At 44.8% G+C, this 14,051-nt stretch overlaps 1 protein-coding gene across 1 annotated transcript in view; it reads left to right on the top strand.

Annotated features, from left to right (window-relative positions):
- The window catches only part of Pcsk5 (proprotein convertase subtilisin/kexin type 5), a 426,655-nt gene that overhangs the window by 374,107 nt on the left and 38,497 nt on the right, over nt 1–14,051 (top strand). Inside the window, exons 25-27 of the mRNA XM_051146218.1 lie at nt 5,343–5,385; nt 8,467–8,603; nt 9,979–10,179. Coding sequence (XP_051002175.1) covers nt 5,343–5,385; nt 8,467–8,603; nt 9,979–10,179 — 381 coding nt within the window. The remainder of the gene's footprint in view (nt 1–5,342; nt 5,386–8,466; nt 8,604–9,978; nt 10,180–14,051) is intronic.

Here is a 14,051-nt window from a genome sequence, read left to right as displayed (position 1 = left end):
GGTTGAGTTTGGGTTTAGGAATTTAGACAAAGACTCTATTTTGCCAGGCTGGGCTAAAGGACTCCTCCTATCTTAGCCTCTTAAGCCGCTAGTTCTACATGTATGTACCTTGACACCCAACATCTTCTTTTTCTTACAAACCTCTTTTGTTTTAATAAATTCTATTGTGAAATTTGTTAAGGAAACATAGACCTTTTACACATGTAATACATACACACAGATTAGGTTTTGACAAAGCTGTGTGTGTGTATGTGTGTGTGTATATGTGTACATACACATACACACCCATGAATATGCATACTACATCTATGAACACAGCTATGTGTTTTCCTTTCACTGGCCTTTCAGGAAAATGTTTCCATGCTAAATACCATCCAGAAAGAGAGTTTCTGTGGCATTGGCTCAGCTTACCTGCACATTCACATCTCTTGACAAATGAACTTTCTGGTTGGTTTTTGTAGAGACATGAACATAAATTTTTTTGTTCTGGTAAACCAGTGTGTGGACTAAGACTGTAGGAGTGCAGTGAGGTGGGGAGAGTACAATCTAATCATATTATCTAAATCCCTTCTTTCATGACTATATTTCCCCCTTTTCTCCTGACCTGAAATATTTGGTGGGCAAGTTCATTAAAAACAAACAAATTATCTATCCATAAGTAAGGAAGACTGGAGGCCAAGAGCAGAGGGCTTTTACACATATACAGATGAACGAGCCCATCAGAAATGCAGGGATAACACTAAGAAGCCAACTGTAAACCATGGGCTGTGTTCATGGTTAAATGTGAGTTCAGGAGTTCAGTTTGGTGGAGTCAAAGCTACTGGTCTGCAGAGACAGATCACTGTTCAACATGGTCCACTGGACTGCAGAAAACAACAAAACGCACATTCACGTCTACTTTCATGCTATCCTCTTCAAACTTCCAACTTAGCACACATTTAAAAATAAATGAAAATATTCATGAGCAAGCACATAATAAGTGATGATGATTAATAGTGGATAATTTATACACACATAATACATACCAGTTTTTTTTTTAATCTAGTGGATTTAACAGTATGAAAATATGGAGATTACCAACTGAGATTTCCATTGCTGGTGAAGGTTGTAATATGACTACAGCTAGGAATATAGGTAGTGTGAGGGGAGCTAACATTGGTCCACTACTTGCCTAAGTATGAGAGACACTGGCCACATGGGTCAGAAGATCCCAAAGTTCAGTAAAGCCTCAGTGATTGGACCAGAGGATGGGGGTGGGGGGAGGAGACACCAGGCAATCCTAAATTATGAAAGAACAGATAATGTTTTATGGAACACTTTTAAGTGTGGCCTGAGAGAGTCATAGTGGAAGTAACTTAAGAAATAGCCAACACCTAAGGGGGTTGGGGACCTAGACCTCTCCTAAGGAGATGAAGTTAGTATCCATGTTAGTCCTCCTGGACTGCATTAGTAAGCAAAGCCTCACAGGAAGGGGACACAAACCCAATTTCCATGAGGAGAGGAGACCAAAGTCTGTCTAGTCCAGGGAAAGAAACTACAGGATGGTTAAGAGGATCCTGACATCAATGTCCCCTGTGCTCAATTCTACTTAGGCAACTAGTTAACCCATAGCTAGCTCACACACATATATTCTATAGCAAAAGATACCAAGTTTCCTGTATCACTTAAAGAAATAACCATGCAAGAAAAATATTAAAAAGCATATTACAGTATTTTAAGCTTACATGCTTCCTTAACTATAGAGCCTAATGTTTATTTAAGTTGTAAAAGTAAGCTGACCTTCCTTGAACAGTTTTTAATTTTTGGAGTTCCATCTCGATGTGAAAAAAGTCCCCCCTTTTTAACACAGCTTACAGGTGATATATGGGTAGCACCTCCTATGGTCCTGTTTGACTTCCATTCAGTGGGGCAGTCTGTGAGTGTTGCTGAAAACAAACCATCTCTGATAGATATTGTCACTGACCACTCACTAGGCTGCTGTTGAGAATTGGTGCCAATGTTTCCTTGGAGACAGGACTTTGTGGTGAGGTCCAGTAATGACAAATCCCCAAGCGGACAGTCAAAGGATGACCCAAATGGTGCAGCTGTCTCAAGGCAGAATGCACATGACAGTCATGCCTGCCCACCCTCCCCCAAATAAGGCAATTAACCTGTATATTCTCTGGAAAGAGAAAATGGGTCCTGTGTTGAATAGGCTCTGCTTGTACCTTTCTCCCCTGTGGGATGTGATCAGCTACAAGCCACCAGCTGTTTCTGATAGCTTTGTTTCCGAATGTCTGAGGTGCTCTCTGAAATCTGACTTACCAAGACATGCCCTTAGCTCAACAGCTCAACAAGATCAACCAGAGCTGTCTAAACATCTGCCTTTAGATAATACCTTTCAAGACAGTTAACATCCTGGCTGATTTACACTGCCCTTTCCCCTCCCAACTCCCAGAAAACACTCACTGGAAGCTACTCTCAAGTGACCCCACCTTACCATTGAATGGGAGTTGACTTGGGGTCACCTTCCAGGCTTAAGGTTGTTAGCAACTTCCTTAACCCAACTGCCTTTCAGTGGTCAAGCTAAATCCATTTGGTTCATGTCTGGTTTGTAGAGCTTCCAGGGTGGAAAAAAAAAAAAAACTTTTTCAAACAATTCTCATTCTTTAGAACAACTGATAATAATGAAAAAACAAAACCTGGCATTCATAAGCTATCAGATACCTTAGTTCCAAGATCTGCATTATTAATGTGCACAAACTGTCACAAAGGTACCACATTCTCTGTATAAGCAGGCTGGAAATGTCCCTGCACTCAACTCCATTGGTATGCACATTTCTGAGGCTTGGTTCTATTTAACATTTTCATGAGTGACCTGCTTAAAGGAGCAGAGAGCAAGCTCATTAAGTTCCTAGATGGGAGAGATGACCAGAACATTAGCGAACAGGATTAGAATTCTCCCAGCCCTTGCTAAATTAGCAAAACTGTCAGAGTCAAGTATGTTCATTGGGAGAGGCGGGGAAAATCAAGCCGCCCGAAGGCAAGCTGAATAGAAGCAAGGTATTCTGATGATGGACTGAGAAGAATGTGAATTCAGAAATACACTCCCAGTGGGAACTGAACTAGCCTTGGTGTCTACTGAGGCCTCTGCACCCCTGAAAATATACTCAGACCTCCATTTTATACAGTATGAAAGGAGAAAGCATCCTCATGGGGTTTCCAAGAAGGCCAGAGAACATTTCTTTCTCATGAGCATTTAGTTTCCGATCCCCGAGTCCATTTCATTAGCCTGCTTTTAGGGTCATTTCATCGCCCTATTTTAGTTTACCTTAACAAACTGCATTGATTCAGATATTAAAAACCATTTCATTGCCAGAGCCTATCACCAAGCCTCGGCAGAACCTTGGCTCCTTCTTACTGTTGTTTGAGACAGAGTAACACTGTATAGTTCCTGTTGGCCTAGAAGTCTCTATGTTGGCCCGGTTAGCCTGGAACTCACAGAGATTTACCGACCCTTGCCTCTGAGTGCTGGGATGAAAGACTGGTACTACCATGCCAGAATACTTTGACTCTTGTTCAACCCTTCAAACTCAACTACTACTATAAGGAACTTAATAGGTGGTTCCTAAACAAGTATGGTTCTAACCATAAAAAGAATGGCTGAATGAAATGAAGTCTCAAGCTGGTAATGCCATAGCCAGAGTTTGTGAACATTTCCTGTCAAATAATAAAGAGCCCAGATTTGGGTCTTTGATGCAGCTACTCACTGTTGGTGATACTGTGGTGGGGGAGTGTTCTCATATCACACGAGTGGACAAAGATGTGTCTGGCTCTTAATTGGACCAGAGTTTCCCAACTTCTGCTAGATTCAGTTTTGGAATCCTCAACTTTCAACTCAACTAAACAAGAGAGTCTCAGCAGGCATCTTGTCCAACCAGTTAATTTTGCATCTGCAGAATCCAGGACCTAGAAAATGTGATGATTTCTCCTCAAGTTCACAAGACATTTAAGGCTGTATTTAAAGCTTCAAAGTAAGAAAGGGTATCCCAACTTCCAGGTCAATGCTCTTTACTCTTTCCATCACTGAGCTCTTTCCAGAGAGTTCTGAGGAGCCCTGCTTATCTCTGAGGTAGCAAAGCCTCTTCAAGGAGTCTTACCATAAAATGTCTGCTCCCATGTCTTAGTACAATGTGTTATGCATGGTTCAAGGGACATCCCTCACTAGGCAGGGTCAAGATAAATCTGAGATTAAAGATGTGAGTGGGGCTATCTCTGCCCTGCAAACATCAGGTTTTCAAATAAGCAGTTCAGAAAGGATAGTTTTCCCACTGAGTTCAAAGGGTGCAGTAGTTTTAGTTTATCTGAACTTAAAGTTGCCTGAAATAAACTGAAGTAAAAGTCTTCATGTGCCAAAAGAAATCATTTAAGAAGAAGTTGTTCTTCTTGTGTCCCATGCAAATTGAAGGGGCAAGATTGGGTTGTCGGTCAGATCACAGGACAAACTGCCAGAGGTACTCTCTTGAAAGGACTTGAGGCCAGCAAATGTGATAAAAATGCCCTTGGTAATCAGATCCAAGTGTGGCATCTTTTTGGCAGTGCTAGACATCGATTGGGGGTGGTGACTTGTTGAAAGCAGCAATGTGAAACCATGTTCTGAACCAACAGGGCTACACTGAGTCATTGTGACTAATGAAAATAGAACAGTTTCTTTCAGAATGCTATGAAGTGAAAAGCACAAAGTGGGTGCCCATCTTGGGGAAAATATTTGTTCAGATTTCAAAGGAGACTCCCCAGTGACACCCCTTTCCATTGGTGGACATCTGCAGAAGATCATGAGAAATCTGGGTCTTGGGGTCAGAAGCTGGAAGCTCATTACAAATGTATATGCAGAAATACCTGATGCCCATCCTCAGTAGAGGCCAAGAGGATCCTGGGCTTTGTTTCTGTAGTACTGGGGACTGAGCTGAGCTAAGTTTCCAGCTCCAGGGCCCAGAGGCTCCTAACAAGAAAGAAGCACGGTTGATCTGGAATTTGAAGGAAGACCCAGTAGCTTAGGCCTATTCTTCCTTGAAAGTTGGGGCCAGGGGTTTTGGGGGGGTTGTTTGTTTGTTTGTTTGTTTGCTTGTTTTTGTTTTAATGAGAAATTTCATTTTACTACCTTTGGTAAAGACAAATTACAGTGTGCTTTATGTAACTAATTAAAATGGTGCAATATGTTCAAATATCATTTCTGGGCAGTGCATTTCATAAAAATATCCTGGAAGATTAGCTGCCTCCAACCACAACTTTTCCAAAGTCCATTTTTCCAAATAACGAACTCCGGGTGATCATAATTTTTCATTATTGTGATTTTTCCCCAGATGATCCAGGAGCTTGTACCTCGTGTGCTGCAGGATATTACAAGTAAGTCTGGCCCTCTTTGTTCATGACACTAACTTTCTGCAGCTTAAGCATCACTGACTTAATCCTACCTCCAGTGATATAAAGCACAGGGGCCCTGCCTGCAGCCTGAAGCAACTGTCTTGTGTGGCCTATTAATGAGTGAGTCTTGGATTTAGTGGTAAGAGCCCAGATGTTTTCTTGCCTTGAAAGGAAGCCTTCCCTTTCTTGTTCCTGGACGTCATCCATCTTGACACTGGTTGTCTAGGAATCTTGCCATGGGTCACCAACATTCAAATCTTGCTTTTTATAGACAGGCTTTAATAATATATCTGCCTTCAAGAAAGCTGGTGCCCAATGTCTGTGTGGGAACTTTGTCCTTAACCAGAGTCAGATGCGCCAAGGGAAGCCAGGTGTGACACTTACCTCTTAATTGCCCCCTTGGTGATGAGAGAGTGGACCACTAGCTAAAATGAAGCGCAGATAAGCATCAGACTAAAGTTCTTCCATACAAACCTGTAAAAGCCAACTCTGCATGTTTCAACACCACCTCCTATCCTAGCTGCTCTCCCCTCCAGATTACATCACTGCCTATGCCAGAAGAAAAGCAATACAAACAGAAAAGGGAAAGGAAAGGGCAGGTCAGACTAATACACAGTCCACATAGGTCCTGCTCGACCACCACAGCTCTCACATCCTCTTTTCTCCATCTTTCACCAAGCTTATAAGCAACTTGGGGTCTATGTTGTGTCCAGGAGACAAAGAGAAGATTGAGGGAGGCTCTGGTGCCCTTCTCACTCTGCACCAAAAACTAGTGGCAAGCCTGCTTCTCCATTTTTATGGGTCACCATCTTCTGTCGCCATAGCGTCTCCCCCTGGCAGATTCTAGGATCTCAGAACAAGCTTGTAGATAGGACGATAGTGAAAGCCGCGAGAAAAACGAGAGGAAAGGGAAGCCCAGCTAGTCAAGCATAACAACAGGATGAGCCAACCAGAGGTAGCAGTAGACCCCTCAGCTGAAGTGTTTGGCTAGAAGTACTTCTGAGTTCATATTTTTTTTCTCAGATCGTGGAATATTTACATATAAATGAGATGTTTTAAAAGGGGTCACGTCTCAAACTAGCATCCACGCTTCATATATAACCGAGGTGCATAATCAGAGCATCATTCCATATGACATTTAAAAAATAATTTTGTGCGTGAAACCAATGTTTTGGGTTTTGTTTTTGTTTTTTCTTTTTTGTTTTGTTTTTGCAGCATCATGTCAGTTCTCAAAAAGTTCTTAATTTGGAAGCATTTTTATATTTTGGGGATTAGGAATGTTCTTTTATTGTATGTGTATGGATGTGTTCCTTGCATTCACTTGTACGGGTATGCACTGCATTAAGAAGTATGCATACTTGAAACTGGAGTAATAAACGGCTGTGAGCTGCTATGTGGATACCGGGAACCAAACCCAAGTCCCCTGCAAGAATATCCGGTGTTCTTAACTGCTGAGCCATCTCCCCAGGCCCTAAATGACCAGTCACCACAGTGACAATGATATGACGTTGTCATAGCATTCCAACTCATTCATATAGTTTTTTCACTTCAGAGAGAACGAGGGGGAGGGGTGCAACTCAGTGGAAGGCCATTGGCTCACTTTGCAAGCAAGGCCGTATGTTTGACCCTCCGGACTTTAAATGAATGCATTAAAGGATAGAGGGAAGATGAAGAGGCCCCAGGTTGGTGGTTATAAGATAAAACTGGATGGTATTTAATGAGTAGAATGTAAGTGACAGCATATCATCTTCAATAGCTGCAGCCAGGGCTCTCATAGCAAAGATGAATGGTACACATGCAGGCATATCTTAAAGAGGTCATATGGGAGGGACATGAAGAACTTATTCTATCTCTCTATCTATCTATATATCTCTGTCTCACACACACACACACACACACACACACACACACACACACACACACACGGAAAGAGGGAGAGAGAGAGAGACAGACAGAGAGAGAGAGAGAGAGAAAGAGAGAGAGAGAGAGAGAGGATACAGAAACTAATGAGAAATTGTGTCCTTTCTCCTCTGATGATCCCCCTCTCCCCATGTCCCTCCAGTCCAACTCTGTCCTGGCTGAGTCTTCAATCTGACCCCTGTACAAATGCCTCCCCTGCACCTGCTTCCTCTCCGAACCCCCCCCACTACACACGACACTCACCAGATCACCGATGAGTGTGTTTCATAAAACCCTTTGAGAAAGAAATAGACTGCAATAGCATGCCCTATAGCACCCAGACACAGCATGAAATAACTATTTCAAGAAACACACATTTACAACATCTCAGACTATTTAGCACCACATGCCTAGCTGATACAGTGTTGTACAATATAAGCTGTTAAGAAGGAATACAAACCTTTCCCCCAATGACTTACTGAAGCTTTGAAATTCACCAAAGGGCAAGAGTCCGCTTCACTCCAGGGTCCCTCCAAGTGAATTCCAGTATCTTGCTGTATAGTGAGCATAGCAGGTCATCTACACAAGAGTCCATATATGTATATGCATGCGTCAGTATGTGTTAGCATGTGTTATAATGTCAAGGCACTTCCTTATTATTGGTGATCTGGCCACAGACAGTCTGGTAAGTTGCTTGAACCTAACACTGGGCTGTCTCTGACTTCCTAAAAGAACTGGGTAGGATAGCTAGTCCAAAGTTCAAACTTTGGTTGAAAGCCCGGCCCCACCTTTAAGGAGATGTTGGACACTTGAGGCTTGAGCATTGTTTCCCACGGGTAGACATTAAAAATAAGCAATGTCTTTGCTGTGGGATTTGTGCACAGATTTGAAGGAACAGATACGTAACAACCAGCACTCAGTGAGCCTCTCCTCCCCGCATCCCTCCAGCATCCTCCCAGCTCCCCCGATAAAGGGGTCCTCAGAGGTTCAGAGGATGTACCAAATAACTTGTTTGAGGCAGGACAGACCAAGTTGAGGGTTTTGCCCTTGACAACCTGGTCAGCACGCTACAGATAAAAGAAGTGTGAGAGATCAAAATCATGGTGGTTCCCGGCAGAACCACGCCAGCCCACCTCACAGAAACACGGCATCATCTCCCCCTAGGTTTGAACAGAAATGTTATAAAGCCTGCCCTGAGAAGACCTATGGTGAGGGATGGGAATGCAGAGCCTGCGACACTAACTGTGGCAGCTGTGACCAGCATGAGTGCTACTGGTGTGAGGAGGGCTTCTTTCTCTCAGGTAAGCTGAAAGACGGTGACCCAAGGGGAAGAAAAGGCTGCAGGGGGTAGAGGGCCAGGGGGTGGTGGGGGGCAGGCAGCAGGCTGTCACTGCAATAGGATCACTCCTGTAATAGATTTTAGTCTTTGTGTGCTGGCGCCTATGGTCCAAGGAGGAATTTTACTGTGGTTTGAAAAGAAACGTTAGCCTGAGCTACTTCCTTCTGCACTTAGTATTGCATGTCATTAATTAATCTCAAGGATCTCCAAACTGATGGAAATAAGAGGGTTGAGTAGAAAGGGGGCACGGATACAGGAGGGAGGCCTGAAAGCAAATGTTTTAGAACTGAAGTCACCTGGGCTATTTAGAGTCATGGCCCTTTTATTGAGACAAAGACCTCAAGAAAAAAATAATAATAATAATGTTACAGATTCACCTGCAATATATAATTGAACAAGACCATTTGTCTTAGGTTTTGGTGAAATCGTTGACCTTGTTGGAAAGACAGTTGGGAAGGAACTTTCCTATGAGTCTTCCACCTGGGGACTGGGTAGCCCAGTGGTCTTGGGTGTCGAGAATGGACATTAGTACAACAATCTTCAGCGAGTTGGTGGCTCGTGCTTGCTGCCTGTACCCCCATGTGTGTATGCACATGTGAGCACATGTGTGTGCAGTATGTTGGTGGAGGTCAGAGAACAACCTCAGGTTGGCTTCCATCTTTTGTTTAAGATAGGCACTCTCATTGGCCTGGAACTTTTCCAAGTAGGTAGGCTAGCTCACCAGGCCAGTGAACTTCCTGGAATGTACCTGTCTCCCTCTCCCATCTCTCCTGAGATTACAAGGGGTCCCACCACACCCCTGGTACCCAGCTTAAGTGTAAGCTTTTGGGGTCTAAACTCAGGTTTTCATACTTGCAAGGCGAGCATTTTATTGCCTGCGTCATCTCCCCAGCCCCTCACTAGTTCCTCTCCTCTCTCTCTTTTTTTTGAGACCGAATTTCTCTATGCAATCCTGCCTGTCCTAGAACTTGCTATGTAGACCAGGCTGGCCTCAAATCCCAGAAATTCTCCTGCCTCTGCCTCCCAAGTGATGGGAGTTCTCTTCTTACCTTCATTTTATTTCTAGTTTATTAAGGCTCAGAGGTGTTACAGTCTTTATCCAAAGCTTCTTGCCCTTTACATTGATGGCAAATGTATGTTTAAGTTGAAAGGGAAAAAAGTATTGCATTTATTAAAACATAGTTCTTGATGGAAATAACCTGACAGCATCTTGGTTTGCACACATGTAGTAAAAATGTCCTGAAAAAATCCTTCGGGATCTGACCTTGTATAATGTCAGAAGCCCAGCTGGCCAGAGTCGATCCTTCATTGATTGCTTTTCCCCTGATTTTTCAAAGGTGGCAGCTGTGTGCAGGACTGTGGCCCTGGCTTCTACAGAGACCAAGAGTTGGGAGAGTGTAAGCCCTGCCACCGAGCATGTGAGACTTGCACGGGCTTGGGCTACAGCCAGTGCAGCAGCTGTCAAGAAGGGTTGCAGCTGTGGCAAGGGGCTTGCATCTGGCCCACCTGGCCCCAGGTGGAAGGCAAGGTCTGGAAAGGTACGTTCCTGTCAGAGGGAGGTCCAGAACTTCCTCTGCCTTTCTCCTTCTTCAGCACTGTTTCTGAGAACTGTGTTTGAGGGAGAATCCTGTTTGTCCCAAGATCCCTAAGTCCCAGGAAGCTTGTGAAACTCCTAGGTAGGAAGCTGAAGTAGGCATGTGGCCCAGCATGACCAGAGCAGAGAGCAAGGTCTAAGAGGAAAAAAGTGACCTGGGAAGTGGCCTAATTCCCATCTTCTCACAGGCTTCAGAACAGCTTCTGTCACGCACATATCTCTGCAATAAAGGAAGCCTTCATCTCAGGGGCGGCCTCTTCAGTGACCCTGACACACTGGAACTGACAAGCTCACTGGAGAGCTGGCACTGGCCTCTTGGAAGCTACCCTCCCTAGCTGGGGTGGGGGCACATCACACAGTGGACACTACTTGCTTAGCTAGGTGCATGGGGCCCTAGGTTTTATCCCCAACATGGGGTTAGGGAAGGGAGGGGCATCAAAGTTGCATATGAAGAAAGCTTAGTCCTCAGAGGAGGGATGAGGAAGGAGGGAGAAATGTGGGAGCTGGGACTCTGACAAGCCACACAGGCATTCATTCCTCTCCACATCCTTACACTCTGTCCTCTTTACCTTTGCAGCCCTGCTATGGGCTTCCTTTAAGGTAATTATAATCTTCCTATGGCATCTCCATCTCTGAGAAGGTTAAAACCCCAAGTCCTTTTCCTGGGGAGCGGGGGGTGGGGGGAGGGTCTGACCCAATCACATTCCGTGACAATATGGAAAATACAAAGGTGCTCTCAGATTGTGAGGCAAGGATCCACTCTGTACAGAGGCAGCGGCCACGGTAAGAAGACACACAAGGCAAGGAGGAAGGCCCCCTGCTGGTTTCAGAGGAAGGGTGTCACAGTTGCTGCCCACCATGACACTTCTGCACATCTGACTTTCCTCAGATGACAGCCAAAGGCCAGAGCCCCCCCAAGGCTGTTCCCGACACGGGGCTAAGAAAGTTACTCGACCCAGATTGGGATATCTTTTGTGAATTATAGCTGGACCAAAATGCTGAAAATGAGTTGGTCTGGCATTCGGGCTTTAAGAGATAGTACAAGCCAAGAGAGGACCGGTCTGGTGCTGTGTCTCTTGCTCTGAACATCTGTATTTTATGAACATCTGTATTTTATCTGGCGTCCAGATGATGAAAAGGTGCAGGGAGCCAAGAGTCAGAGCCGACTCGATTCCCCAAATGATTACATGTCTCTTCAACTGGACTACGCATTTTGCAAGCAAAAAAACCAGACTTTGATTGTTCCCCTTTGTCGGAGCCCCACCCCCACCTCTCCATTCCCAACCGGCCCCCACCCCTATGATCGCAATGCAATGTTTTTGGAAAGAAGGATTTATTCTGTTTGGGGGCCTCACACTACTAAAGGAATTGGGGATCAGAAGAGACTGTTTCCCGTGGCTGGACAAAAGCAATAAAGTCGATGGCATAGCTGCACTTTCCATGTCTGTGATTTATGAAATAAGACATGCAAAGCATTAACAAAGAGGGGGGAGTGCTCGCTCGCTAAGCAAGGTGAAGCCGCAGTGTGCCTTCTCCGTGCAGCTGAAGAACTGAGAGGCTAGTAAGTGGGAAACGCATTCCATCAAGTCTGGAGAAGGTTGGGGCCAATGCCTACATCTTTCCCCTGCCTTCTCCTAAAAACAAGGTTGGGAGTGTAATAGGAGAGCAGAGGGTTGCAGAGAGCGAGCACTAATTAGTCACACCTTTCAGATGATGAGGACCAGATTTCAGTCATTCTAGGTCAATCTCGAGGAAGCCTGAACAACTCACAGGGTGTTTACAAGGCAGTGTAGCTGCCTAGGTGGTTTCAGCCCAGTTGTCTGAGCTTAAAAAAAAAACAAAAACAAAAACAAAAAACAGATTCCGCTGTAGGTAGGACACTCAGATAGCCCGAACTTCAGCTCAGTCTTTCTTCTTCTCTTCCTTAATAGAACACAGTCAGGTCCGCTCATGAGCATGGGTCTACTATGTGTGGTCACCTTGAGACCAAATCACACAATGCTTTTCTAATCAGGATGACAGAGACAGCAGCCACCATTCTTTGTCAACTACTGTGGGGGAGTAAGTTTCCCTCCCTGGCAGGGTCCAAGGATGGAGAGGACACCACACACCATGGTTGTCCAGGCCAATCCTGCAACCTATCCCTGAGCCCCAAGGATGGCCGCTCAACTAAGTTTTCTAGCCACCAGAAAAAAGTCATGGGAAGGCCCTCAGTTCCTCTCACTAAGGTTGTGGTGATGACTTAGGACAGTGTCACTAAATGACAGGAATACTGAGCAGGTGATCTGCACGCAGCGTTGTTAGAAATGTCCAGGAGCAGCGGGCCATCAGCTGCCAGAGGCATGGACTCCTCAGACCTGGGAAGGCAAACAGTTTGCCTGTCACTGTTAAAGCAGTTGGCTCTTCTGAAGTTTCCCCACTGGTAGTCTGGGAAAATTCCTGCAAACAGGCTGGGAGTCCCCCAGCCCACCTCTTTCCCTCATTGATTAGAACCAGGTCATAGCAGGCTCTAATTACAGATTGCAGTGAAGGGCTAATCTACAAAGCGCAGCTTGGTGAACGGGCTTTTCATCTTTGACCACATCCTAACAACTCATTGCTAGCTGCGCTTTTGATCTTAATTCCTAAGCTCTGGGAAATATTGGAGGCCAGGAATTTGTGGACGGAAAAGTCAGCCTCTTCATGGAGAGAGAAATGGTGTGTGATAGTGGCTCACAGATGACTTTGAAAATGCTTCAGCTATCTGATTCCTAGAAGGGACTTAGCCATCTATGTGTATAGTCGCCTCAAAAGGAAGGATGGTGGCATTTTCGGTCACTTAGCCAATAGGAAAGCAGAGAGCAGAGAACATAAGCCCCCCACCCACCCACCCCACTCCACCCCCCGTGAGATAATTAAGCCTTTGGCTCAATGGTAAAGGGACTGTTCGGACCAGCTTGCACTGACTGTGAAGCATCCAGGAACTGTGTAAGTGCACTGTCAGGCTTTTGACAGCTTAAAATTAGCTGTAGCAGAAATGTTTACACCACAGAAATCGGCAACACCACAAATCAGGGTTGCCTCACTGGCACACTTCGCTATCTCTCGGATGACTTTAAAACTGGAATTAATTGCTCAAAAACCTTTCTAGCAGAAGTGGACATTAAAGATAGGGACACCTGGAGACTTCCGGTGTGGTTTAATCATAGGCCATTGCCTCCTATGCCTGAGGCCCTGGGTTGGATCCCAGCCCTGCAAACAGTTGGCAAGAAGAATAGCCACAGGAAAAGCAGTAAGTCTAGAGATGCAGAGAGCCTGCATCTGCATCCTGTCCCAGCTGCTCACTGCAGTGTCACCCTCAGTGTGCTCTTCCTTCTCTCTAAGCCGTAGTTCCCTCATCTGTAAAACGAGAGTGTGAGACCACTACATGCATCGTCTCAGACCTGAGACGTCATTTACAGCCCGCAGAATGTTAAAAGTTCTGTTTCCTGACCAGTTCATCGGATCAAAACAATTATAGAGCCACATTCTCTGGGTCACAAAGGAAAACAGTTGGTGGGGGAGGGATTTTGAGGAATAATATTGGTCTTGAAAAAAAAACAGTCCCAGAATGCAGGCATTATCTGACCAACCAGGACGCCTCACAGCCAGAGTCTTGACCCACCACAAGTGCGTCTCCTCAAAGATGTTCTCGCAGATTCATTGTAATAACAGCCACAGAAGATATGTGTGTGGCCAAGCAATCTACAAAAAAAAAAAAATACAATTCATACAAATACATATGCAAAACATTTAAAAAGATGCCTTCAAAGGCTATGACAAGAGGAAATATCTATA

The sequence above is a fragment of the Acomys russatus genome, chromosome 5 (genome assembly GCF_903995435.1).
Source record: "Acomys russatus chromosome 5, mAcoRus1.1, whole genome shotgun sequence".
NCBI classification, from domain to species: Eukaryota; Metazoa; Chordata; class Mammalia; order Rodentia; family Muridae; genus Acomys; species Acomys russatus.
This window is presented reverse-complemented; position numbering and strand designations above follow the sequence as displayed.